Source organism: Halichoerus grypus, chromosome 4 (assembly GCF_964656455.1).
Source record: "Halichoerus grypus chromosome 4, mHalGry1.hap1.1, whole genome shotgun sequence".
Taxonomy (NCBI): domain Eukaryota; kingdom Metazoa; phylum Chordata; class Mammalia; order Carnivora; family Phocidae; genus Halichoerus; species Halichoerus grypus.
This window is the reverse complement of record NC_135715.1, coordinates 136840214-136868091: the sequence shown is the minus strand read 5'-3', so window position 1 is coordinate 136868091 and position 27878 is coordinate 136840214. Positions and strand designations below refer to the sequence as shown.

The following is a 27878-nucleotide window of genomic DNA, read 5'->3' as shown; positions in this document are numbered from 1 at the left end:
AATTAACTACTGGGACACTATTTATCATACTTCGTCTATATCACAACCAAAGATGATACTCCCATGATTGATTGTGTTTCAGCCACAAAAATGATCTGACTCCTCTACTGCCACACAGACTTGAGCTCTGATCCTTCTCTTTGTCAGTTATTTTGGTTGATAGTTGAAAGAAGTACTATAAGAGCAGGTATTTCCATTCTAAGTGCTTCTCTAAATACAGAGACTTTACAAACTTGCATAGCTGGCATTTCAAGAGTTAGTAGGTCAACAAATATTTATCAAGTGTCTACTATGTGCCAAGCATTGTTCCAGGCCCTGAGGATACTATGGAAATCAACACAGATAGAGCACCTGCCCATCCAAAGAGGGAAGGGAACTAGAACCCCTGACATACTATACTCTACTGGAAGAATGCTTCTGTGATCTGTGCTTACTTGTTTGCTGAGTATGTGTTAGACTTCTTTTGAGCTAGCTATTTCCTCAAAAGTTCTACCCATGTATTAACTAGAGTCAGCCAAAGAACTTCTTACTCCAAAGTCAAAGTTAAATCTGAAGCTCTCTCTACTTCCTCTTTATATAACTTTACAGCATTGGCTAGTTTTATAGTTTTTCATCTTAGAAGTTACTTAAATTACAAAATGCTTAAACATTTATGAGTCTTCCTTTAATAATAGCCTATAAAATAAATTTTGTCTGTGAGCACAATTTTAAGTGAGCAAACTAGCAGTAAAACCAGGAGTATTTTTTTGTTTTTCATTTTCATGTTTCTGATCTTTAACCCCTTTCAAAAAAAAGATGTGGTCAAAACAAAACCACAAATATCAAGAAGCTAAGTCCTGAAGCAATTGGATGGGCCCCCAAAGCCATCATGTTTCTACTGTGTGATTTCTGTACCCTATCTTACCTAAGTCGTTTAACTTTCAGTTTCCTAATCAAATAACGCTTAACTTTCTGATTTCTGCTTAGCTTTCTGCTTAACTTCTTAAATGCTTGCCCAGATAAAAGCCTCTGCCTATTTAACCACATTTGAGCCTTACCCAATAAGATCAATAACAAGGTGAGATGTTTAGATTCCACTTTCCCTCACTGCTTTTGTAAAAATATACATATGTATATATTTTTGCATTTACCAGTTTATTATAAAAGGATATGATAAAGGATACAGATGAACATCCAGATGGAAGAGATGCATAGGACAAGGTATGTGGGAAGGGGTGCCGAGCTGCCATGTCCTCTCTGGGAATGCCACTCTTGTAGCACCTCCACGGGTTCACCAACCTGGAAGCTCTATAAGAATATTTTAATAGCGGATTGAAAGGGAGGTAGTAATTACGTATTTACAAAAACACAAACACACGTCCATATATATGTATATATGTATATATATGCGTGTGTATATATATATGTATGTATGTATATATATATGTATATATATACATACACACATATATTTTATGTGTATATTAAAAGGTAATTTTCAGGGCTTTATCTTGACAGACCAGAAATTAAATTATTTAATTATAGTATTTAAGGTAACAAAAAAAAAAACAACCCACAATTTCGGAGAATATTTAAATAAGGCTATAAGCCTGGGCCAAGTGAAAAGCTGGAAAAAATAAGAAATCCAGCTATTCTAAAAAAGCTATCCGACAATTGCTTATATCAAATAGTTACCATTGAATAAAAGTATGTTTTAACATCCTGATAGCTAGTAGGCAATTATGTTTTAACTAATCATTCAAAAACCATTTATGGAACAACTAAGGATACAAAGATCAACCCTGTAAAGAATTAGCCTTAGCCTTGTATAAATTCATATATTGCATGGTATCGATGCTCTAAAATTGTTCTATTTTATGGGTGAATTTTGTATACCTACCTAGTTTAATATACAGTAGTGACTTTCAAATTTGTTTTAGAAAAATACTTGCTATTAGATATTATTCACCATTTCCACATAACCAAATATACACTTTATGACTTATTTCATGCTTTTTCTTGATAAAATTAATGTACTTTTGGGGGGTAGAAATTTTGGGTACTATTCTACAAAGAAAAAAAATCATGTGTATTTTTACTACTCAGGGGTATTTACTGTTGGCATTTTCTTCTAGAATTTTTTTCTATACATCTGATTTCAAGCAACAGAAAACCCAATTCAGCCTTGTTTAAACAATAAAGAAAACTGATTGGCTCACGTGAATGAGAAGTCTATAGGCTTCAGGCCAGTCACGGCTTCAGATGATGCTTGATTCTATAACTCAATATGTCATCAAGGACCTGTTTATTTCCTTCTCTGTGCTGTGCCTTCCTTGGTGTCTGCATCATCCTAAGACTGGCTCTTCTCATGGTCCCAAGATGGCTGCCAGCATCTTCCCGTGTCCAGCAAGCAAGAGAACCTCAGCATTCTCAGCAAAAGTCCTAAGAGTCATGCTTCAAACTACCTTAGAGCCAATGCCCACCCTGACTCAATCACTGAGTCCAAAGGGATGAAATGTACTTATTGGATAGCCAAGGTTAGTTTCATCACCTCTGAAGGCAGAATGATGTCAGCTTCTCTGGAATCATATGTATCCCTAAAGAGAAACTGGTGCTGTTGGAAACGTGATGGGGAGTTTTAAAGAAACTAAATATTTTTAAAGAAATCATATTAGATATATGTCTTCCTCTTTGCTGATCTTTGATTAGACTCTCTGGATGGCCCACAGTGCTACTTTTTCAAGGAAGATCATTCTCAGAATTTCAATAGGGAATACTTAATAGGTATTAAAAATTATATAGATCTGGATGTATGGATAAAATGTTAATTATACATTATTAAATTTAAAAGGTTAGGGACGCCTGGGTGGCTCAGTCAGTTAAGCATCTGCCTTTGACTCAGGTCATGATCCCGGGGTCCTGGGATTGAGTCCGGCGTCTGGCTCCTTGCTCAGCGGGGAGCCTGCTTCTTCCCTCCGCCTGCCGCTCCCCCTGCTTGGGCTCTCTTTCTGACAAATAAATAAAATGTTTTTAAAAAATAAAATTTAAAAGGTTATTAAAAACCATGTATATAAAAAGTCGTGTGTATTATATGATCCTATTTTTCTTTAATAATCTACATATGCATAGAAAAAAGATACATACATAGTAAAATGTTAACAGAAGTTATCTTAGTTATCTGTAGGTGTTGTGACTTTCACTTTCTTCATTCCTTTTTCTATTATCTGAATATTTTATAATTATTATTACTTTCATAATCAGAAAAAAACCCAAACATTAGAACTACTTCATTTTGGAAAAAAAGTACAATTCACCAGGAATCTACATCATACCACACTGCCTCAGCATATACCTACATGACCCTTGCCGTTATACAAACCACTTGGTTTATTCCTCCTGTCAGTCCTGACCAGCTGGAGTTGAGGGAAATGAGGGTATCAGTGTGTATGAAGGTACAGGTCCTGTTATTTACAAGTGGAAGTTAAGATTAATATACAGTTTTTCTCCATTAGTTTGAATAACTTTTAGCTTTTCTTCCCTTTTTTCAGTTAATAATATATGTAGATCAGCATCTCACAGCCTGATTAGCAGATATGATAGTGAAATTAAATGGTTTTCTTATGGCATTCACCAGTAATTATCTAAGAATGACTTTTTAACGAGGTCTTTCATCTCTGTATACACTTTGTTCCTAGAATTTCCCCCCACAACCTGCTCTTCTCAGAAAACTTATCCACTCCATACAGATATCTCCAATCTCATCTTTAGCTCTATTCTTTCTCTCTCTTGAGCTTCTGTTTTCTTTCTAGGTGTCTAGGAGAAATCTCTATTTACATGTGCTGATACCTTCAGGAGCAGTTAGTTAGTTCACAGGAGAGTGAGCACTTATATTCCCAATGTCTTGCACCAACTAGTTGGGTGTTCTTAGATCAACTGCTGAATCTCCAGGACCTCAGATGGAGAGGATGATGACAACTTCTTCAGAAAATGAGACTGAGGGGCACGTGGGTGGCTCAGTTGGTTAAGCTTCTGCCAGGGTCCTAGGATCAAACCCCACATCAGGCTCCCTGCTCAGCAGGGAGTCTGCTTCTCCCTCTCTCTCTGCCCCTCTTCCCGGCTCATTCTCTCCCTCTCTCAAATGGATGAATAAAATCTTTAAAAAAAGAGAGAGACTGAACTAGATAATTTCTCAAGGTTTTAGATTTTAGACCTAAAATCAAATTCATTATTTTCTTCTTGTAACTGCTTCTCTCATTTGAAATATTTCTTCCTTTCATCTTCAGCTAATAGAATGATAGAAAATAATGGGACTTTAGAACTAGGAAGACTGTTAGAGGCTGTCTAGCTCAATTCCTTTTCCTTACTGTAATGGAGTAAGGACTTCAGTTCATTATCTCCTTCCTCTTCTTTGGCCCTATCAGTAATCCAGTCCCATCAGCTCTTCTTTTGTAATGTCTCTCAGGCTGTTTCCACTTTTTTCATTATCATCACTCCAAAGTACATATATCTTCATTTCCTAGTGTCTAGGTTCTTCCCAAAGTCATGTGCTTTTCTTACCTCCAGTCTTCTTTTCAACTAATCCTGGGAAAGCTTCCAGATTGCATATCCAAAAACAATGTAATCATTACAACACATTCCCGTCAAAACATATTTAATGGTTTTACTGTGGTCAGAGGATAAGGCAAGGCCCTATTCTAAGACTAACCTAAAGAACCTCCTAGAGGCTGACCTTAACTTACCTTTCCAGGTATATCTTCATGTATTCTCCTAAAAGTCAAAACTCAGTTAAGTATTTATTTAATTGAACGAAGTCTTCATATTTTCTAAACAGAAATCCTTTTTAGCCTTGAGATAATATACTCAGATTAAAAAAAAAAAAAGTAGCCAGATTCAAGGGGAAAAAAAGAAGGCAGTTAAGAGTGAAGATGGAGAACAAAGGTGGAGAACAGGAATAGAATGCATGACTTTTCTATAGTTTGTTTCTGCTCATTTTTCTTCTGCTTAGTTTTCAGAACCTTTAACCTTAGCTTACTGTGATTTTTCAAGCCATACATTTTTTGTATCTTTGCACAAAAACTACTAAGATGATAGGAAGACATCTGAAGTTGCCAGACCACCCCCCCAAAAAAAGTTGGATGCAAGGCAAATTAGAGGCTTTACAAAGGACAGATGCCTGTGGAGATATTAAGTGGAATCATATCATAAATATCCTAAAATCGAAATAATTTTGATTCTGAAAGACTAATACAAATACCGAGTTTCTTCGGGTTTCAAAATGGAGCTCTATATTTGGGACCCCTTCATTTCAAGCTCAGGAAGTTTTCCACCAATTTAACAAATTTCTTCTCAGTACACTGACGGGATAAACATGTAGTTTCCCCGACAACAGAGACACAAGTAGTCAGGGACTAAGCGCTTATTCTATCCAAATCAAGCACCGTCCCAAAGCTTTATAGACACTTTAGTCCCTGATTTAGGAAGGTCAAGGTCATACTGCCTTGGGCAAGGAGGAAGGCAGGATTCTGGCCCAGATCTGATTTTTAAACTCTGTGCTATAAAACGACTAGTCAAACCCACATATGAAATTAGCGGATCACAAGGGGTTGGGCGTTAGGCAGAAAAACGAGAGGCTTCCGCATCTGAATTTAGGGCGAGGAAAACGAGACTGGAAACGTCCCCACAGCAGCAGCCATTTTGCAAAAGCTCGGCAGCCGGAAGTCGCGCCGCCGGAGTCTCGCTGCTGAGCGGCTCGGAGCCGGCGGCGCGGGGGCGGAGCCGGTGACCGTGTGTCCCCCACATCTTGACGCCGAGGGCGGGACAGAGGACCGTGCGGCTCGGAGCCTCGCGGCGGGGGCGGAGCCTGAGGTGGGGCCGAGGACGTGCGCTCGGAGGCTCGAGGCGGGGGGCGGGGCCTCAAGGCGGGACGAGGGGCCGTGAAGCTTGGACGTTCCCAGGGCGGGGCAGCTTGAAGACTCGAGGCCGGGGGCGGGGCCTCAAGGCGGGGCGGGGCGGGGCGGGGCCGCGCGGCCGGCGCGGGGAGGAGCTGACCTGACCACAGTACTCCTGCACCTCACTTTCTCGGAACGTGACAGAGCTGCTACAGTCGGCCGCCAGCAGCCCGCAGCTCTCGGTGAAGAGGGCTGGGGTGGGAGATGACGGTGATTTCCTCCCTGCTTAGTCCATCACGAGCATCGACTCCTTTCTCGCGGCCCCGGGGCTGCAGACGTAGCAGGTGAGATGGGGCCCTGGGGCGCGGACCTGCCCCGCCCTGACTCGGCCTTGCGTACCCTTCGCGCCCCCATCCCCGCCCCTCGGGTCTGGGCAGGTGGGCAGTGCCCCGCCCTTGGCACCCCGGCGTGCAGTCCGCTGCCTGCGCCTGCCCCGCTTTTAGGACCTCCGGAAGACTTAACGTAGGGGAAGGGACCACTTGTCCCCTCCAGTGACAGAACTGTCATACCCCAGTTTGAGGAGCGCCTCATTGCTCGTACGTCCATGCTGTCATTCTCGGACTCTTCCTTTTATCCCGAGGGGCTGGCCTCAGTATCTGCCCTCCTGGGAGTTTTTGCCCGGGTACCTGGAGCGCTGCACCAAATTTTCTTCCTTACCCCTTTTTGGAGCATGTCAGATACCATGATGTTGTGATTCCCATGCCCTGGGGAAGCTGAGAGACCAACTTTTTATCCCAGGCACAGACCCCAGTCTGCTGTCTGCCCAGGCTTTGGGTGGCAGCTGGTCTCTGGGCAGCCTGCTCCCTTAAGGACTCTCCACATCCTTATCTTAGAGGGCCAAAGTCTGTCCCTGCTGACAAGGGAAGAGGCGGTGCTCAGCGCTCCCCACCCTAGGTCTCTAGGGAGGACATTTGGTCCTCTGCAAGTAGGTGGGAGTGGGCGGATGGTGTGATGTTGATGTTGAAGAGTGCTTTAATAGTATCATACTATGTCACGATTTTCCCACAGGATAATGGATATTGGGTGTTTCAAAGCTTTCTCTTTGAAATAAATCCGAACCCTCTGCCCCATTTTCATTAGCAATGGTAGTTGTTTAGTTTCAGTGGTTCCTTCATGTTATCTCAACCAACTATCAGTGGCTAGAAGGGAGTTGTATATAGCATTTCTCCACTCCTCACCCCAGTGAGTGGCCAGTGAGCAGTCTTTTACCGTGATGGGTCAACTTGTTTGTTCTGTTAGGTACCCTTGTTTTTAATGAGATGAAAAGACTGGATGCAATTTTTTACAAAAACTTCCATTGCTGTGGTTCCTGTTCATTTTCAAAGAATGCTTTAAAAAGCATATACTCTTCCCATTGGGGGGGGGAATGGATGAGAAACCTTTGTAAGTGCTTTTTCAGTTGTTTCAACCTTCCCTCTATTAGCAAGTATTGCTTTTATAATGTTGAGGAACACTAAAAGTATCTTCCTGAGAAAGGGCAGATTACTTTTCAAAGTTTTTCTCTTAATTTTTTACTAACTTAGAGTTAATCCTGGGCAGTGCTACAACTATTTGACCATCACCTTGATGAAAATTAAGATCTCTCCCTTCCCTGGTAAAAACGACTTAAGATCAAACTGAATTAAATTGAACTCCTCTTAGTTGTTTGGTATGAAACAAAAGCTGGTAACCTATGACCCATCCCATCTCTCTATTTTAGGTGGAGAATCTTTAATACCACGTTTGAAGAAGGGGCATAAGACAATGAATTATATTTAATTTGTTACCATTCTCATTATGACCACACTCCTAATAGCAGTTGCTACCATTTCTTAAAGACCTACTCTGTGAAAAGCTGTGTATGAGGTCTCCAATCCTCACAATAGACCTTCAAGGAGGTTTTTACTCTCATTTTATAGTTGAAGAAGCTGAGGTTCAGAGGGGATATTTAACTTGCCCAAAGAGTTGATAAGTTATAAGTCCCCAAACTGGGTTCAGGTCTATTTGACTCTTTTCAGTGAACTACCACTATTTTAGTTAAAACTGTTGGTTAAAAAATTATTGTAATACATTGATTTGTGAGTGTGGTACAAATAAGGGGTAGTGAGCAGTATGAGTTACTAATATTCCAGGCAAACAAATATGGGGTACTTTAAAGAAATAACATAAGGCTGGACAAGTTTATCACCTTATTCTTTAGCATTGCCTTTTCAAGTCCGTACCTGTTAGGGGCTCCAAATGTTTAACACCCTTGTTTATCAGCTCCTTACTTCAAATAATGGTACCTATCCCAACCATTAGCTTTCCCAGGATATAATTTGATGCTTATTTGGTAAACTTCAAGTATGTGATTATTCTAGTTTTGTGTATATTAACCACTCCTATCTAATCCTGGTAGAAAAATACTTGTCCTGATCCAGATTAAATGTAAGGTTTTTAAATGGTTCAGTTTATAAGAGGGTAGCACAGAGAAAATTATCATGTCCACACCCCGTGTATCAGTTGTTGCTGGTCTCTGGCCTGCTGAGTCTTTATTATGTCATGTGGGTGTTTGAAAACTTACCCATTGGCATTGTAAATTTCAGGAATCATGGGCATTTTTACTTTCTACCTTATATAAGGCCACTTTAGATGGTCAACCCAGAATAATCACTTAGAAATTGGCAGTTGTCACCATATTAATTTCAAGCTACTAATTAAAGCTGATTAGTTGCAAAGTTGCCCAAACCTCATATTCATTGTGTCCCTGGCAGCAAGAAGGGAGTCTGATAAGTATTGTAATGCTAGCATAACATATTTTCTTGCTCTAGCATTTTCTGAACATCTTTAGAACATTTTACAACACATTTTGTGTTCTTAAACATTTATGAACAGCTTTAGGACATTTTAGAACACACCTTGTGGTCTTGGGCCTGTTGCTATAGTGAAAAACTTAGAATACTTTATCATTCAGGAAGAAAAGTTTTCTGTCCATGACCTAGATAGTTCCTAAAGGAGAACATTGATCCACTAAAAGGTGAAAGGTTTAAGAGCAGATTAGTATTTTAGTCATTCATCATTACATAATTAATTATATAATATACACACACGTATGTATATATATATGTAAACTCTAACATATCTATTAGTGCCTCCTGTGTGTCAGGCACCGTGCTAGGTGTTAGGGATACAACAGTGAGCAAAAACATGCAGAGTCCCTACTTCTGTGGCACTTAAGGTCTAGTGAAAGAGATAGACATAAATCAAATAGTCACTCTAATGCATAGTATAATTACAAACTGAGAAAAGTAGCCCACAGGTAAGGAACATGATTCTATTTAAGAAAGACCTAGCTATGGGGTTAGTGAAGCCTTATGTGGTAAAACAACTCCTGACCTATATGATTTAGAGGGTGAATAGATGTTATTATATAGACAGTGGCAAGTAGAGAAGAGAACATTTTACACTGAACTGCATGTACAAAGTCCCTGTGACACAAAGGGACTATGGGGCATTCAAGAAGGCAAATATATGAGACCACTCTAAATGGAGCTAAGGGTAGCCTGGTGGGATGCCGTCATTTTTTCTTTCATTCTCTTTTATGGGCTACCAAAAGTTGTATTTAACTGTTGTTAAGTGATTACTTTGTGCCGGGTGTGATTATAAGGACTTGAATAATCTCAAGTCCCAGTGAGGTAGGTATTATTATTGCCATTTCACAGATGAGGAAAGTTACTGGATAAAGTTGCTATGTGATAGGGGCGCCTGGGTGGCTCAGTCATTAAGCGTCTGCTTTCGGCTCAGGTCATGATCCCAGGGTTCTGGGATCGAGCCCCGCATCGGGCTCCCTGCTCCGCGGGAAGCCTGCTTCTCCCTCTCCGGCTCCCCCTGCTTGTGTTCCCTCTCTCGCTGTCTCTCTCTCTGTCAAAAAATAAATAAAAATCTTTAAAAAAATAAATAAATAAAAATAAAAAATAAAGTTGCTGTGTGATAGTCTACTAAACGCTTCTTCCTGTCCTCTACTCAGGTATGACCACAGGCTAGACAGGACTCTCCTATCTGGTATGTAGTCTTGAGCACTGAAATTTCCAGAGAATTTGGATGCAGGTGGACATTCAGGAGAGGCTCTGTGGGCCCCATGCTCTTACCCACTAGGTGGAGCTCAAGTTTGGATCATGGGAGAGAGCCAGGGGGTATCCCTGCAACTGTCATATTTGTGGATCTTATTTTATTCATGTCTGATACTGAAAATAGAAGAGCAACATAAATGTTTTGGGCTGACCCACCTTTGAGAGTAAAGAGGTTATTGTTAGCAAACACTCTCACCCTTTTTTTTTCATTGTATTTTTCTCTGGTGGTTGTTGAAGAAAGTATATGTATTTATTTGGCCACTTGATAAGTCTAGGTTTGCCAGTGTACAGTGTATGCTTTCAACTAGAATTCTTCTCATTGTTGATTGTCACACTGAATCTTTCTTCCTTTCTTTCCAGAGATCTGGTTGGAGTTGGAGGGTGAAAGAAAATGGATTCTTTTTCTGATTTACCTGCAGAGAACTTAACCATTGCAGTCAATATGACCAAGACTTTGTCCTCAACAGTAATGAATAGATTTAATTCCACTAATGACCCACCTTCAATGTCAATAACAAGGCTTTTTCCAGCCTTACTAGAATGTTTTGGCATAGTCCTTTGTGGCTACATAGCAGGAAGAGCCAATGTCATAACATCAACACAGGCCAAAGGACTAGGAAATTTTGTCTCCAGATTTGCACTTCCAGCTTTATTATTCAAAAATATGGTTGTACTTAATTTTTCCAATGTGGATTGGTCTTTCCTATATAGTATCTTGATTGCCAAAGCTTCTGTATTTTTCATTGTATGTGTATTAACCTTATTGGTTGCCAGTCCTGACAGTCGATTTAGCAAAGCTGGACTATTCCCTATTTTTGCTACACAAAGTAATGACTTTGCATTGGGATATCCTATAGGTAAGTTATTTTTTATTTTTCAAGTTTTTAAAAAATTCAGGTGTTTTATGAAGTAGCAAAATTTAATCCTTTAATTTATTTAGACATTTGTTAGTGATAGATATTTACTTATATCTAAAAAAATTCTTTTGGGGCACCTGGCTGGCTCAGTTGGTAAAGCATGTGGCTCTTGACCTTGGGGCCCGTGAATTCGAGCCCCATATTGGGGGTAGAGTTTACTTAAAAAAAAAAAATCACAAGCCTCATTCCAAATCTCTGTACTCTGTACCACCCACAATGCCTACCCCCAAAAGTGAATAACTCTTAAAAAAAAAATAAAATTAAAAAAATCTCTCATATTTTTTCTAAAATATTTCTTACCTTAGGATGAATTCTATTTTTTCCTCAACTTCAGAGTTTGAAGCTCTTTCAAATGTCGACCTAAAATAAATAGTCATACCTAAATAAACTTTATAAATCATCTTTCTAATATATTCTTTTTCTTCTCAGCAATCACACGAAAGAAGTTCAGGTTCCAGAAGGGATCAGATTCTGATTTAAATTATATAAGAAAGATAGACATATGTCTGTATAAAAATAGTTATTAAATGTTAGCAGTGGAAATTTATGAATGACTTTTTTTCCTCCCTCATTTTTCTTACCATCTAGAATATATATTGTTTTACATTAAATCTTGTTGTTGAGCTTATTATTCAAAATGTCAGTGTACTTCAGTTGAAGTTAATTTCTTGTGTAAGAATGAAAATATTGAGGGCTTTTTACCTTTTCAACATTTCCTTCTTAACCTTTCCAACTCTTTAAGCAGCCTAAATTTATGTTTCTATGTGTGTTTTCCTGATAAAACATACCAATTTGGGATGTTGAGCTATCTTGAACGTATTCTTTTTTCCAGAACACCCTAAGTACATAACTACTTAGTAGCTACTTTTTATATTTTTATTTTTAAATTAAAGTTTATGCTGTGCTTTGACCATGTATCATGATGTGAGGACCTGAATATTATGGACATAGTCATACATTCATTCACTCCTTCATAGGGACCTGTTACATACCAATGATTGTGCTACCTGCTGGGAATACACCTGTCAACAAAGTTCTCATACATATTGACTTCCATTTTAATGTGAAAATAAAATAAACATTAAAATAATATCAGGTAATGACAAGGACCATAAAAATAAAGTTGTATAGAGGGCTAGGAATGAGGAGGTACTATTTGATGTAGGGGGTCAATAAAGGCCTCTCTGATGGTATATCTTCTGAGCAGAGACTGAAAGAAATTTATTGAAGTGGACAACTGGAAACTACCATTAACTTTCAGATTCCTTATTCAGTAGTTTTAAAACTCTCCCCCCCCCCCCGACTGAAACTGTTAATTATTTCACCTCTGGCACCAAAAGGATTCTACTGTGTATACTTTTCCTTTTTCTCCTCCTTTGACCCTCCTCCATCTTGCTTACCAGAAATGGAGCTAAATCTTAGAAATTAAATAACTCTGAGTGAAGCAGGTTTATGAGAGAGGAAAAACTGGGCTCTTAGATGACTGAACTATAAATAGTAACTGTAAAGGTGTTCCTTTAAGGTTATTGAATTTTAAAATTAAGAATGAACCAAGCATTTAAATAAAGACTTTGGCAATAAAAGACTTTGGAAATAAAAGTCCATCTCCTCGGGAGCATTAGTAATGTAAATTTGTGAAGGTATTTATGGCATAAAGACCTTATAAGTGGCTCAGTATCATAGTGTTAAGTATTTAACAAATATTACATTATCTTAATTTAGGCTAAACTATATATAGTTTCATGTTCTCATAGATTAGTAAGTCCACAACTAAACAGAACTAACATTTGTAACTTTATACTTTATAGAGTATTTTCTTATAGATATACTTATCTGAGGTAGGACAGATATTTTTAATCCTCATTTTCAAATAAGGAGAGTGGCTTACAGAGATTTAATTGTCTATCCCAGGTCACACAGCTAATGTGACTGAGATCCAAACCTAGGTCTTTTGGTTCTAAATCCTAGGCATTCTCTTATGCCACACAGTTATGTAACATGCCCATTTAATCTTTACAAGACCTAACTAGCCTGTAACCCATTAATAGCAGAGCGAATCAAAGATTTTTTTTATCTTTATATTATTCTAAAGGTATTCCATAAAATGAGTAGCAGTGGAAAAAGACCTATTAGATGAGCTTACGCATTTTCATGTTAAGGCAGAATCTCCAAATCAAAAATGTAGTCAGCTATTTTCATCACTGTTTTTTTTTAATGTCCCACCTTGGATCACTGAAACTGGTAATAATCATGTTCCCAGCAGTGTGCTAGTCCAATTTCCCTGATGATTATCCTTGTAAATTTTGAGTTGTCATTTTTTGTTTTTAAATTACAAATAATTTAAGAGCTCTTGTAGTATTAGGTTGTAGACAATAACCTTACCAGAAACCAACAGTATACGCAGAAGTGCTTTCTCACATATCTGCAGATTGGAAGGTGTGGTACAGAGCTGTAGGGCTGTGTATCTGCTCCGATGAGCTTATTTATTATTGCTGCCCATGCCCATCTGCCTTCTGGGCTTTCTCGGGATGAACAGAGAAGACTGTGTCTCTAGAGAGAAGACCCTTTCTTTCTGTTTGTTATGTGATGTCTCCCAGGAATTCCCACTCTCTTGTTAACAGATAAGCATCATAGCTTATGAGAAATGTCCTTTTTAAGACTGCTTTTGTTCCAAAATATCAGTCCAATATACGGGTGACTTGGGAGAAGGCAGATAAGTTAATGAATAAAGAAAAAAGACATTCATTTTTCCTTTTTCTCTATATTATGCCAATTATAACAGCCTATGAACTTATGTTAAAATGATTTATCTATATTCAAGTAGCAGAATGCTACAGTGCATTTAACAGACTAATAGAGAAGCTCGCTATTTTTTAGAGCAATTCTTTTCAAAGGTAACTTTAAGAAATACGAGTTCAAGAAGAAACCAAGAATCTACCAAGGTGAAATGTTGATTTCAGAAAACCAGAGTGGTTCCCTACCTCTGTCGTTAAAAGATACTAATAAGGCATATTTAAGTCCTATAATTTATTCTTCAAACAATGCTGATAGCATAAGTACCCTGACTAATCATAATTATGTTCTAGTGCTTGAGCTGTAAACAGAAAGGAAATGAAGCGTTTAACTATATGCCATTAAATAATAGAATGATCATGTCTGGGTCTTTGTGTTGTTTGCTAGGAATTGAAGCCCGGCAGGAATCAAAATAGGAGGCACAGTGGGTGGCTAATTTTGTCTTTTAGTTCCTCATAGTAGGATTCTCTCCTCCCCCCAAGAGCTTTATTTGTAAGTGTTAATTAATTAGAACTTAATAGTTGATATAATCATTATAAATCTAATTTGTTAGTATAGGTCACTGCTTTCATATATGTCTTTCATATTTGAAAAACCATCTTTTGATTGGTAATTAAAGCACTGCCAATTCATAGATAAATATTGTAACTTTAATTATGCAAACGAGTGGCAGAAGTGGATTGAAATTTCCACATTAAACCCTGTTCTTCTTGTGATTTGACCATTATTTACTTATTCCCAATTTTTGCTCTCCCACTAGATTGTACCTTTTTTACCTTCATATACCTGTTCACCTGACTCAAAATGCCCTACTAGTAACCTGCTTTATAAATATTCAGAATGGGAAAAAAGAAAAAAAAAGGGTATAAAAAGAAACAAGTCTAAGAGAGAACAATTAGATATAAATTGCTGTGTGTTACAAAATACATTTTTACTTTGAAAACTTTGACATTCATTGATGTGCTAATTGCATTCAGCAAGTATTTTCAGATTTGCTCAGCCCTGTGCTGGGGCCTGGGGGCTCTGAAGTGATGCCTTCAAGGAACTTAGAATGGGATGAGGGAGCACTAATAGGAAACAAGGCGCCAGAGCCATCCAGAGGCAAGGAGGTCCATGACAGAGATTGAAGACTGGGGGGAAGCATTGGTACCTGAGACAGGCCTTAAACTGTAGGCAAGGTTTAGGTAAGAAAAGAGAGACTTCAAGAAGTTGGGGAATGATGATCAGCATGTCGAACTCGTAATTATGAACCCTGTGTTAGTCCGGTGTAACAGCGATATTAAACTGACTGCTGGAGGCTTTGCCCTAAGGAATAGTGAGAGATGAACTGAGTAAGGGACCCATTGCAGAGACTGGACTGTGAATGTCAAAAAAGCAGCTTTATAGCTGTTCTTGTGGGAGGTGAGAACGGTGGGAAAATCAGAAGTTTTGAAGGTTCAGATTTAGATGATATTGTCAGCAGTGAATAAAATGGATCAAGGGAGTGGTCAAGAAAAACCAAAAGAATATAAGTTGGTCAACACATTAATCCAATTTTGAGATTTTTGACTAGTGGTTCAAGAGGAGAAAAAAGAAAAGATCTGGCGAAAGAAGAGAGGACTTGGTGGTGGGTTAGCCATAGATAATAAAAGACTGCTGCTCAAATTTGCATTGAGCTTTTAAAATAATCTAAAGTCCATTTTCAGATGGTGATTAAGTGCTAGAGTGCCGGGAAAGTAAATTTCTGGAAAAAGGCATTAACCTAAGGGGCTTTGTGAGCTTAAAGTCGTCAAAGGAAACACCTTATGCATTTTATTTTGGCCACTTGGGAAAATTCTTGAACTCAGATTGAAAACACAAGGCTTTTCCAAAATATATTCTCTATTTTAAAAATTGAGTGGTGGGCAGGTATGGAAGCCTTTCTCTTAGAGATGGAATATCTGATCAGAAGGAGCGGAGCGGTCTAGAAATAGTTATCCAAAGTGATGCTTTTTTTTTTTACTTAAAAGATGAAACCTTATGAAACATGAAAGAAAACCACTAAGAGATACAGAGCTCGTATATCTAATTTGGAAGTCAGTGGAAAGAATTTGTGAAATTTTATGTAATCAAATATGTTGTGTTTAGCCTCTGCTTCATTTCAGGGATATTATAGACCCCTGTATGTGCTTAGCTGAAAAAAAAAGGGAATGGAATCCTACACAAAAGTAGGTTTTAGCTAATGAGAACCAGGTAGACTTCTAAAGGTTATATAATCTAGTTACATAACTTTAACAGGACATGTGCATGACATTAACTGAACTTATGTATCCTGAGTAAGTAAACAAATATATTTTCCTACCTGTGTAACTTTATCTTAATGTAAATTGAGAAATCTAATCTTTTACATTTTTTCACATGATTGCCTCTGTCTTTGCAGTGACTGTGGCTGTTCTTTTTTTTGTTTTGTTTTTAATCTTTCTTTCTCAGCCTCCAATCATCTATGAATTGTCCTTTGTATGTATTAGGTTGAATTTTGAAACTCATTGCCAAGAATGTGCCTGGAGACCAGGTTGCTTACTCCAAGGCTCCAAGTTGCTCTGATCAACCCAAGACCAGGCCACCAACTGTCATGTCCACCAACAAACAGCTAGAAATCTAATCCAACCCACCTACCTGCCTTCCAAGGAGACTTATTTTATGACTGGTTAGGTTCTAAAGTCATCATGTATGGTCACATCCTCGAAAAATCCCTTAAGTCACCCACAAAATACAGCACACATACTTTGTGTATATTGTACCATTTCTCACAGTCTAACACAGCCAGATTTTTTTCTCTAGCATTGTTTTTCTTCAGTGAACAAGTGAAGTATTTAGTTTGCATTTGGGAACATGCCTTATGGGGGCAAAAAATGAATCTTGTGTTTTCCTAAGAGAGTGTAGTTGAATTTGTGTTAGCTAAATGTGCACTGACATGACTCTACTGTATTCCACTCCCAAACATTCCTTAGATCCACCTTTTCATTCCTAATTCTTCAGCATCTTCACTGGGTCTTCCTAAAGGCATTCATTCCTTCTCATTCCCCTCAAATGGAGGCTGTTTATTTTCTCTTCACCTGCATCCTGCATATAGACTGAGCTGGCCTGCTCATAGCCACCTCGTACCTGTACCTCTGTGAGGACCATTATTCTCTGCTCTTTTGTAGGAACTGCTTCTTTGGGGTTCATACTGCCTACCTAGTCTGTTCATCCTCATTGCTGTCATCTGCTGACCTCATTCTGATCATTCCTCCTCATTTCGTGAAGACTTTAATATCTGACTCATTGTCATCTTCTTGACCCCCAAGTTTTGCCATTATCTTTTTTTTTTTTAAAGATTTTATGTTTTTATTTGACAGAGAGTACAAGCAGGGGGAGGGGCAGGCAGAGGGAGAGGGAAAAGCAGGCAGAGGGAGAGGGAGAAGGAGGCTCCCCACTGAGCAGGGAGCCCGACACTGGGGCTCAATCCCAGGAGCCTGGGATCATGACCTGAGCCAAAGGCAGATGCTTAACCCACTGAGCCACCCAGGTGCCCCTGCCATTAGCTTGTTTGACTTTAGCATCCATGTGAACTACCCATTAAATCCTCTCCCTTCTCAGTCCCTGACTTCTCCAACTCCAGTGATGTTTTCCTCTACTCCCTTTCAGCCACCAACTCCCACGACTCATCCTGGACCTAGGCATCTGAGAAATATTAAGCGCAATAGTTCAACTATCTGACTTACTCTGAACTCCTGACCTTCCGACTACTCATCATTTTTGGACTTCGGAGGGACCTCCAGTGCCTGACTCCTCTGCTTTTTATCTGAGAACCACCTGCCATCTTCACTTCTTTTCCATGATAGATTGGACTCTATCCCTTCAGTGCTCATTATTTCATTCATTGTCTCCTACTCTCTCCTCCACCCCTGTAGTGTGGCTTTGGTTCCCCACTCCAGTGAAACCTCTCTCAAGGGAATCAAACCACCTTGTTGCTATTACTACTTAAATGTTTAATTCCTTACTAGATTTGTATTTGGAATTTTAAGAATTCTACAATTCTGCCCTTTTTTTGAGACTAGTCTTAGCCTCTACATAGTAAAAATCAGTGGGTTTCACAAACAATATATTTTTTAAAGATTTTATTTATTTAAGAGAGAAGGAGAGAGAGGAGGGGGGAGGAGCAGAGGAAGAAGCAGACTCCCTGCTGAGTGGGGATCCTGCCATGGGGCTCTATCCTCTAAGACCCTGTGATCATGACCTGAGCCGAAGTCAGATGCTTAACTGACTGAGCCACCCAGGCACCCCTCACTAACAATTTTTTAAAGTTGATTATCATTTTATAGGCTAAATATCATTTAATATAATGTGCTTTTCTTCCTTATAAGCTTTATTACTAAAATTTACTTTTCCAAAGTAGGCTAATGAGGTCATTGTGCACTATTTATATTAATTTACAGTATAATTATGAAAAACATTATGTACATAATTTATTAATGCATTTCCGTGGTAATCATTTTTAAAGCAGTTTTAATTTGTGTTTTGCAGTTGAAGCTTTATATCAAACTACATACCCGGAATATCTCCAGTACATTTACTTGGTGGCGCCCATATCTCTTATGATGTTGAACCCTATAGGATTTATCTTCTGTGAAATCCAGAAGTGGAAAGACACTCAAAATGCTTCTCAAAACAAAGTGAAAATTGTAGGACTTGGACTTCTGCGTGTATTACAGAATCCAATAGTATTTATGGTTTTCATTGGTATTGCCTTCAATTTTATTCTTGATCAGAAGGTGCCCGTATATATGGAAAATTTTCTTGATGGACTTGCAAATTCTTTCTCTGGAGCAGCTCTATTTTATCTGGGTCTTACAATGGTGGGAAAAATAAAGAAACTGAAGAAGTCAGCATTTGTTGTACTAATTCTTCTCATCACAGCTAAACTGTAAGTTTCATTTATTTAACTTGGGGACTATACTTTGTGAAAGCCTTATTTAGCCAGTTCATTAGATGTGTCTGCAACTATTTTCTCCCTTAAGTAATCTGATAGTAATACTCCCTCCTAACTGAGTAGTTGTGATTTAAAGGAAAATGTGATGTTGGTATATTGTAGAAGGTTATTGCCTTATTCTGTGTAGGTTATTCTTTCCATTTTACTGCCAGAAGATAAAGACGATTGGTTTCCCCTTAACTTTTATATAATTTTACTTAATATCTCCTAATGTCCCAGTGTGATCATATTTTTAAAGGAAATTTTATAGGATTTCTGACTTTTCCAAATCTTTTAAAACCCTATTGGTCATGATGAAAACAATAATTTTGAATGAAGCTTTTTTTCATGAATTTGGGGAAAATATTCTGTAATTCAGTGGGTGATTGAACTTCCTAAATAGGAAAGTCCATGCAAATGATTATTACCAACTATCTAATCCTAGCCTATCAGATAAAGTTTTTATTAGTTCCTTAGTTAACAGTTCTTCAGCTTGCTTAGTTCATTAGCCATAGAGTTATACTTCATGGTGTAGGTGACATAATTTTACTGTGACACTACCCCAAGGCACTTGGGGCATACTTAACTATTGAAATTAGTTCTTGTATAGGCAGTTAAATTCATGAAAGCGGTGCAATATGAAATAGTGTCTATATTTTCAAAATAATAAAAATGAATATAACTTTTAAAAATTATTTATGGTGTGGTGTTATGTTCGTTGGAAACAAAGTATTAAGTATTGCCGCAGTAATAAATATGGTTCTAATGTTAATAGTATTGTCAACCTCAACTTACAAGTAGTATTTGAATATTCTCATTTTAAAAATGTTTTTTCTTAAAAAAAATCTTTTTTCTGTGTCTTTGATCCCTATTAGATGTTTTAATCTATTTTTTAAATTAAAAAATACAGATAAGAGCAGTTTTTTATTCCGTACTAGAGCATATCTCTAGGTGCTACTATGACAATGTTACCAACCCTGGCCTTGTTCTTTTTAAAGGAAAGCTTCATTAGCTCAGCTTCCCTTATATGCTCTTTCTATGGAATCCTCAAGGATTTGTTTAATAATTGACTCTCCAGCAGGTCTGGATTTCACTACTTTTCTGCTCTAGCTTGGTTGTTTCAATTCCTCTGCCAAACCCTTGTCTTTACAGTGATGAAGAGGTAATTGTAAGATGCCCTGTTTTTCTACTGGCTTTCAGAATCTAATCGAGCTGCACTGTTATCAACACCTGAACCATTTAAACCCCAAATCATAATAAAGATCAGGGGTTCTTTCCAAAAAGAAGTTTAGTAATTTTCTTGAAAAAAAGGTTTGCTCAGATTATCAATCTTTTTTTTTTCTTTTAACATTTCAATTTTCTAGTAGAGGAAACAGGAAACAGCAACTACAGTTATAACTTTTAAACATTTTTTTGAGAGAAAATGATTTGTAGAACCAAAGCTGAGTTTTTTTCCTCCGAATCCCTGATGTTGAAAGCATTTTTTTAGAATATTGTTACACCTAAGTGGCTCCAAGTTGAATTCTTGATTCTTTCAAAATGTTCACAAGTAGGCATGCAGAGAATAGGTGCATGCAAATAGATATACCTTCTGGGCAGGAGAAGAAGAATAACCTACTGCCAAGTTCAATAGAACAATCGCCCCCTTGGGGACCGGCGTACTTTGATATCAAGTGAATGACCCATTTCTTGTTTTTTCAGCCTGGTGCTGCCACTTTTGTGCAGAGAAATGGTGGAACTCTTGGACAAGGGCGACAGTGTAGTGAACCATACAAGTTTATCAAATTATGCATTTTTGTATGGTGTCTTTCCTGTAGCACCAGGAGTGGCTATCTTTGCAACACAGTTCAACATGGAAGTAGAGATTGTATGTATATACTACTTTCTAAGTTCGATTGTATGGTTAGTAGAAAAATGAAATTTTAAAACACAGAGATCAGCCTTCTTTTATGAGAATTTGATAGGTGAAAGCTACTTCATTGTAAATAAGGAAGCATCATAGTTATTTAATCTGGGGTCTTTTCCCAAGTCATCCCTTTTTTCATTAGTCTTTTTTAGTTTTAAATATTTTATTGTTGTACTTCTGCTGAAACCTAAGGGTTATTTATAGAATGGTAACTTTTGAAATTTTGGATAAAAAAAAATCTGTTTCATTCACTGTTAATTCACCAGATGCAAAACACCACATAATCAATTGCAGTAAATAGCTAAAATCAATTAACACCAAATTGTTAACAGTGTCTAAGCATATTGCACATGTTATCTATAGCATTAAATGTTTTTGAAATATAACCTGAAGGAACTAAGTTGTTTAACAAAGGTTAGTTCCGTTATTTAATCTGTAAAATGTTTACCTGGTCATTTTTTTTTCAAATTGATTTTATTGCCCCGTATTTTATGAAATAGTGTGGAAGGAAACTGGTCATCAGTTTAATTAGATCATTAATATGGTTTACTTTCTAGAACCTAAGATAACCATCAGCTTGGGATGTTTAGTTCTGGTTATGTGCAAATGTTAATTGAGCGTAGAGTGGAAGAGGAGCCAAAGGAACTTAACTGTGTTTTCTTTTAAGGACTCTCAGAAAGGGGGAATATAGTATTAGAGAACTGACTCTTGCTTTCATTTTAGAATGCCTTAGTGTGCTGTGGCTATTTAAAATTTAGGGGTCATTGTTTAATTGAGACTATGGCCCTTTTCTCAATTTGATTTCATTTTTTGCAGATAACCTCAGGGATGGTAATAAGCACATTTGTGTCTGCACCAATCATGTACGTTTCTGCCTGGTTACTAACCTTTCCCACTATGGACCCTAAGCCATTGGCGTATGCCATCCAGAATGTTAGTTTTGATATAAGTATTATCAGCCTTGTCTCCTTGGTAAGTACGTTTCACTGTAAATATGAATGAAAACCACAGAATGAGTTTGAAAATAGCTTGGTAACAGAAAGTTAGGGATTTAAAAATCTATTTTAAAAATCTCTTATGCAATAGAGAAAGCTAAAGCCTGCCCATAAAATGTAAAATTGTGTCTTTCCTTTTTAAAGTTAGGGTCGTGGAGCAGACAAGGCATGAGATTTAGTCAGACCTGGATTGGCTTTTAGCGCTATCACAAACTAGCTGTATGTCTCAGCCTTTCTAAGCTCCAGTTTTCTCAGCTAGGACATAGAGATACAAATTTTACCTGTTTCCATGGGTTTTTTAAAGGATTACATATGACAATATATGTGAAAAGCATCTGCAAATGGCAAGTCACTCCACGAATACTCTTAGTATTAGCTAATTGTAGAATCATGGGGTCGGGAGGGATGTCCAACCACCCATTTAATGCTACTGAAGCTTTCTGGAGGAAAAAAAAAGAGAGAGAAATCTAGTTCAAATTAAATACTTAAACATTTGACAACTAGAGTATCTTGTAGCTCAACTTGCTTATGGAATTCAAGCAGTATTCTGGCTGGGAAAAAAAAAAAAACAACTTTTACTGTTAAAAGAAGGAGGCAGGGGTGAACATGTATATGGACAACAAATAAATGTGTAATTAATGTAATTTTTAGGAAATTTCACTTCTGTTACATATTCTTAAAATTTGTGCTCTTTGATAAGAGGACAGTCTAGGGAGAGAGATGATATAAATTTTGATTGATAGGGTGGGAAGAAGAAAGAAGGAAATCACCCAGCATACTTAGCTGGCCACTTTAGAGGGAGAATAGAAACCCAATCCTTATAAATAAGAGGAATGCAAGACAATTCGTCTTGAGGTGGGCTATCTGCATTGTTTGAAGTAAGACTGCCTGGAATTGAGATACCGCATGAGCCAAGGGTGGAATCAAAAGAAGAAAACTTAGAAGAATGCACTGTAACTCCATCTCCCGCTAAAGATCTTTTCCTGAATAGTTGACTGTGAGCCTGTGTCCTACCCCACCCAAGGTAGGGGAAGTTAGAACATGGCCTTGATCAAGGCGTTAGTCCTTAAAGACCCTGTCATTTTTTTTAAAGATTTTATTTATTTATTTGTCAGAGAGAGAGAGAGAGCAAGCGAGCACAAGCAGGGGGAGCGGCAAGCAGAGGGAGAAGCACACTCCCCGCGGAGCAGGGAGCCGGATGTGGGACTCGATCCCAGGACGCTGGGATCATGACCTGAACTGAAGGCAGACACTTAATTGACTGAGCTACCCAGGCGTCCCAACCCTGTCATTTTTGAAGAGTTAATTTACGATAGGATCTCTCCATGCTTTGATTTCCCCAAAATATATATGACATATAATTATTAGTTTCAGGAGTACATCGTAGTTATTCGATGTACATTATGCATTTTATACATTTTGAAATGATCCCCATGATAAGCCCAGGTACCATTTGTCACGAATCGAAGTTGTTACAATGTTACTGACCATGTTCCCTATGCTGTACATTACATCCCCAGAACATACTTGTTTTATAATTGTACTTCTCAGTCTGCCTCTTCTGTTTCACCTGCCACCCAGCTCCTCCCCTTTCTGGTGACCAGCAGTTTGCTGTATCTATGAGTCTGTTTCTGTTTTGCTTTGTTTGTTCATTTGCTTTGTTATTCGGACTCCACATAGAAGTGAAATCACATATATATAGTATTTGTGTTTCTCTGACTTATTTCGCTTAGCATGATACCTGCTAGGTCCATCCATGTTATTGCATCTCCGTGCTATTTATTGTTCTTTGGGTATGGTAATTTACCTTAATACTCTTTGGGGAACTAGGCAGATTAAAGTAAATAAAATATTGGAATTTCTTTCTGAACCAAGATAAAGAGAATCCTTTAAAGAAGCTAATCAATGAATTATTTGATAAGTAGTTATGAAGGTTAAGGAGCCTGAATAACTTTTGAACCTTTTGTCTTTAAGATCTGGTCTCTGGCTATTCTTCTTTTGAGTAAGAAATATAAACAGCTCCCTCATATGCTTACAACTAATTTACTCATCGCTCAGGTTAGTAAACATACAGATACTTAGAACTATGCTTTTTTCATTGATTATTCTACTATAGAGGAGAAAATTATGTGGCTGGGTTTTCCCAGTTATAAAGTCGAAAGTATTTTTTACCAATTGCAATCCATTACAACTTGATTACCATTAATTTATCCCTAACTTATTATACACCACCATAGGTCTTGAACTGTATAAAGTTGAGGCTAATAGTGGCATTCAGGGATAATTTTGCATTTTTTGATAGAAATAACTGAATCACTAAAAATTGAACTCTCACAATCTTATTCTTTTAGTCAAATCTTCGCATGTCTCAAGTTATAATGGGAAGAGGTTTAGCATTTTTTTACGTAAACCATTACTAAATATAGGGTTAGTATTTAAAATGCTGTTTGTTTCAGTTGAATATGTACACTGGTAAAGACTATAAGAAGGGCTTTTATCCTAAAACTTGAAGTTTTGGAATAGCTAGCATGATACTTACTCAGCAGTAATTTAAAATGAATAATTACAATGAATTTGCCATGAATAAAACAGTTGTCTGATTCCCATGAATATGACTGACTTTGTTAATAATTTTTTCTGCAGTCTATTGTCTGTGCCGGAATGATGATCTGGAATTTCGTTAAAGAAAAAAATTTTGTTGGACAAATTCTGGTGTTTGTTTTATTGTACAGCTCCCTCTATAGTACCTACCTGTGGACAGGTAAGATGGATCATGAATGGAAACTTAGGTCTCCCATCGTGAGAAGCTATTTGAAGGCTCATAACCCAGGACTAATGCATCCTCTCAGGCCCTTGTGCTCACTAGACAGGCAGTGTGCAAAGCCAAGTTCCGTTTCCACGGTATAGAGAAATAGTACTCTATTTCTGCCCAGATGCAGGGGCTTTCCAGTCACATGGGTCTTTTTCCTTGGAATCTTTGGCTCTTGGCCACGGTCAGCACAGCTCCCTTTTGGAAACAGCAAGAGATCAGGTACTAGAGGCAAGTGGAGAAAGGAGGGAGAGAATGGCAGAGATGTATGAGGCATGTGAGGTATGTCCCAGAGCTCACTATCAGAGTGCAGCTGAACTGAGTGAAGAATTCTGTCTCTGCCTCCAGCAGATAGCTTAACTTTTGCCATCTCAGTTTCCTCATCTGTGAGACTGGGTTATCATACCTTACAGACTTATTTGAGAACTAAATGAGATACGGGTATTTACGCCTGGTGTGCGGTAGGCAGTCAACAACAAGAACTATATTACTAAACAGCAAGGGAAGTGGTTATAGGAGAACAAGAAAACTAAGGAATAAAAGGGTATGGAAATACAAGAGTACCCAGTAAGAAAGACTGTTTCTCATTTCAACTGGCTCCAAAAAAGACATTCAAATATTTTAGCATATTGTCATTTTGAAGTATAGTGTTTAATTTGGACGCGTACATTCTGCTTGCGAAATGTTCTGTGTGGCTGTTTTGCATTCATACCACAAATGTGAACCTATGCAATGGCACATAAAAGGAAACTGTAGCATGGTAGGGCTGGTTATAACCATTGTTAGGAGGCAGGTGTCAGGAAGTGGCTTCGAGGGACAAGCCTTTGATTTCATGCCTTCAAGATCAAAAGCAGGGCTCATCTAAGTCAATAGCCTTTTGAAGTGAAGCAACAATGTGGTGAGGAATTATAGAATGAAAAATTCAGTGCAAACAGGAGAAGGTGTGTGCTTATTAAAGGCATGCATCTGTAACCAAACCAACATGAGTTCGCTCCTTGGTGAGCCACAGGTAGAAACTACACCAAGTGAGTTGTTGCACAAACGAGACTTTATTTGCTGCAAATAAGGAGATCATGGGGAATAACTTCCAAAACTGTGACTCCCTGAGCAAGGGTGAGTGGGTTCCTTTTGTCTACGGTTAGGGTGAATATTTAGATAGGGAAGCCTTGTCATCATATGTGTCAAGGAGGGCATCAGGTCACACATGCACCTTAAGGAGATGTGCCTGTTGGTCATCCCAGAGGTCACTCCATGGTCCATCTGCACAGGTGCGAGTTGGGGATTTTGCTCAAACTGGTCTGGGTGGCCTGGGCCACCTGTTGCTTCCTCCATTGCTTGAGGGGTAGTTTCGATTTGCATCATGCGATGTTATGCCTGTGGGGTCCTTTGCCTAAGTTAAGCTGGAAAGAAGAACTTAAGGAAAAATGTGGGACAAAGTTATATGGGTACAGGCAGATGAGCAGTAAAGGTCAGATCTTGGGATCTAGCTAGTGACACATCTTGGGTAGCATTAGAGTTTTCAGGAAATATCAAGTAAAAGGGCCTGAAGACTTTTTTTTTCCAGATACAGATGGACAATTTGATCTCCAATACTAGGTTTATTAAGGCTAATTAATAGGAGAGCAGCAAATAGATCAGTGTATCAAAAATCCCCAAGTGTTCCAGAGACCTTGTTCTGAATTCCTGGATCCCAGTGAAGGTGTCCTTTAACCGTGAGATTATGCTGTAACAGAATTTTAGACCTAAAGTGTCATTTTAAATCATGCTATTCAGCCATTTTCAGTTTCACTCATTTGCATACCATCTTCACAATTTTTGCCGTATCTGCATGCCACTTGTCCTTTTTTTGTTTTTCCTTAAAATTCACTCACTTTTTTTACTTAAATAAATTGAGCCTTATATTAATAAAATCCCAGGTTTCGTGTGCTAGTTTTTCACATACATGTTAAAATAAATACAAAACTAGTCAAAAAATTTCACCCTTATACCACCTATAGTCCCTTACACTTTGGAAACACTGGTGTAGTGTAAGTTCTTTATTTTTCAAATGAGTTCAGTGAGACCCAAAGAGTTTAACTGATTCAAGCAGGAACTCTCACGGCTTCCGCCAGCAACCCAAGAGAGACCCAGGGCTAGCCTGAGCCTGTTTGTATATCAGTCTTTGCATAAGGCAAGAATGATGTCCTTTAGAACTTCAAAGAGTGCCCTCACTACCATAACAGTTGGCACACTGTTGTGTACCTTTTTTCCCTGGCACTTTGAAAACCTAGAACTATAGAGTGCACAAATGTTTTTAGGAAGGAGCAGTGGTATTAAAGTACCTCTTGAGCTTGAGTACGGTGTGGGTGCCCTGGAAAGAGCCGCCATGTTCATTTGTATGATCCTAGCACAGTGTTACTTAATCTGTACAATGTTAGGTCTGGGTATGAGTTCCTTATCTATAGCCAATATACAGCTTTAAAACCTAAGCAGATTCACAGATGAGAGTCCCAATTACAAACTCCGTAATTCTAATTAGCAACATAAATGACATGACAAAGGATCTTGTTTTGCTAATCTGAATCACAACTTGAAATGTGAAATGGAACTCATTTCTCTGGTTAGGATTTTTTTTTAGCGTGGCTTGCCTTTACTTTCATGTGTGGGCTTATGACCTGGTTCATCTCACTGCTTTTCTCTCTTCAGACTGACTACCACAGAACCTTCACTTGGACCATGTGTTGTGATATTTGGCCTTCACTTGGCTCAAACTTAATGTTAAACCAAATGTTAGCTCTGAGATCATGAGACAGTGCTTTGGTTATAAGATGGGCATCTAGATGATTATCATTGAAATATACCAAATACGGGGCGCCTGGGTGGCTCAGTCGTTAAGCGTCTGCTTTCGGCTCAGGTCATGATCCCAGAGTCCTGGGATCAAGCCCCGTGTCGGGCTCCCTGCTCGGCAGGGAGCCTGCTTCTCCCTCTCCCACTCCCCCTGCTTGTGTTCCCTCTCTCACTGTGTCTCTCTCTCTGTCAAATAAATAAATAAATAAAATCTTTACATAAAAAAAAGAAAGAAAATATACCAAATAGGCTTAAAATTTCTCACAGAAATTTCTAGATCCCGCAGAATATGTCTTAAGAACCCTACGGGGTCCATGGATCTGAGCTTTAGAAACAGATAGAGTTTGTAGTCCTGCTCTGCCCTCTGCTGGCTATGTGGCTTGGGCAAACCCTTGCGTCCATATCTATAAAATGAAGGTGTTAATTTAAAACAGTAATCTCCTCCAACTCTGAAGTTCTAAGATTCTGTAACTATGTAGGATTTATTAAATAGGATGTTACTTGTATAAATAATTGGGTTTAAGAAAGAAGGAACGCTCAAGAGTTTTAAAACATTTGTTTTTGTATTAAGTTCACATTATATTTGTATTAAGTTCTGTCCTTTAGACTTGGGGCATTTTCCAAAAATTAAACCTGGGTAAGAATTGC

General features: G+C 38.2%; 1 protein-coding gene across 2 annotated transcripts in view; it reads left to right on the top strand.

Moving 5' to 3' along the window:
• The first annotated feature begins 5999 nt into the window (after positions 1 to 5999).
• Positions 6000 to 27878, top strand: part of GPR155 (G protein-coupled receptor 155) — a 43314-nt gene continuing 21435 nt past the window's right edge. For both annotated transcript variants that reach the window (XM_036075792.2, XM_036075793.2), the window contains exons 1-7: positions 6000 to 6211; positions 10376 to 10872; positions 18250 to 18649; positions 20396 to 20561; positions 21417 to 21572; positions 23570 to 23653; positions 24239 to 24356. In XM_036075792.2, the coding sequence (XP_035931685.1) occupies positions 10407 to 10872; positions 18250 to 18649; positions 20396 to 20561; positions 21417 to 21572; positions 23570 to 23653; positions 24239 to 24356 (1390 nt within the window). In that variant the 5' untranslated portion in view covers positions 6000 to 6211; positions 10376 to 10406. The remainder of the gene's footprint in view (positions 6212 to 10375; positions 10873 to 18249; positions 18650 to 20395; positions 20562 to 21416; positions 21573 to 23569; positions 23654 to 24238; positions 24357 to 27878) is intronic.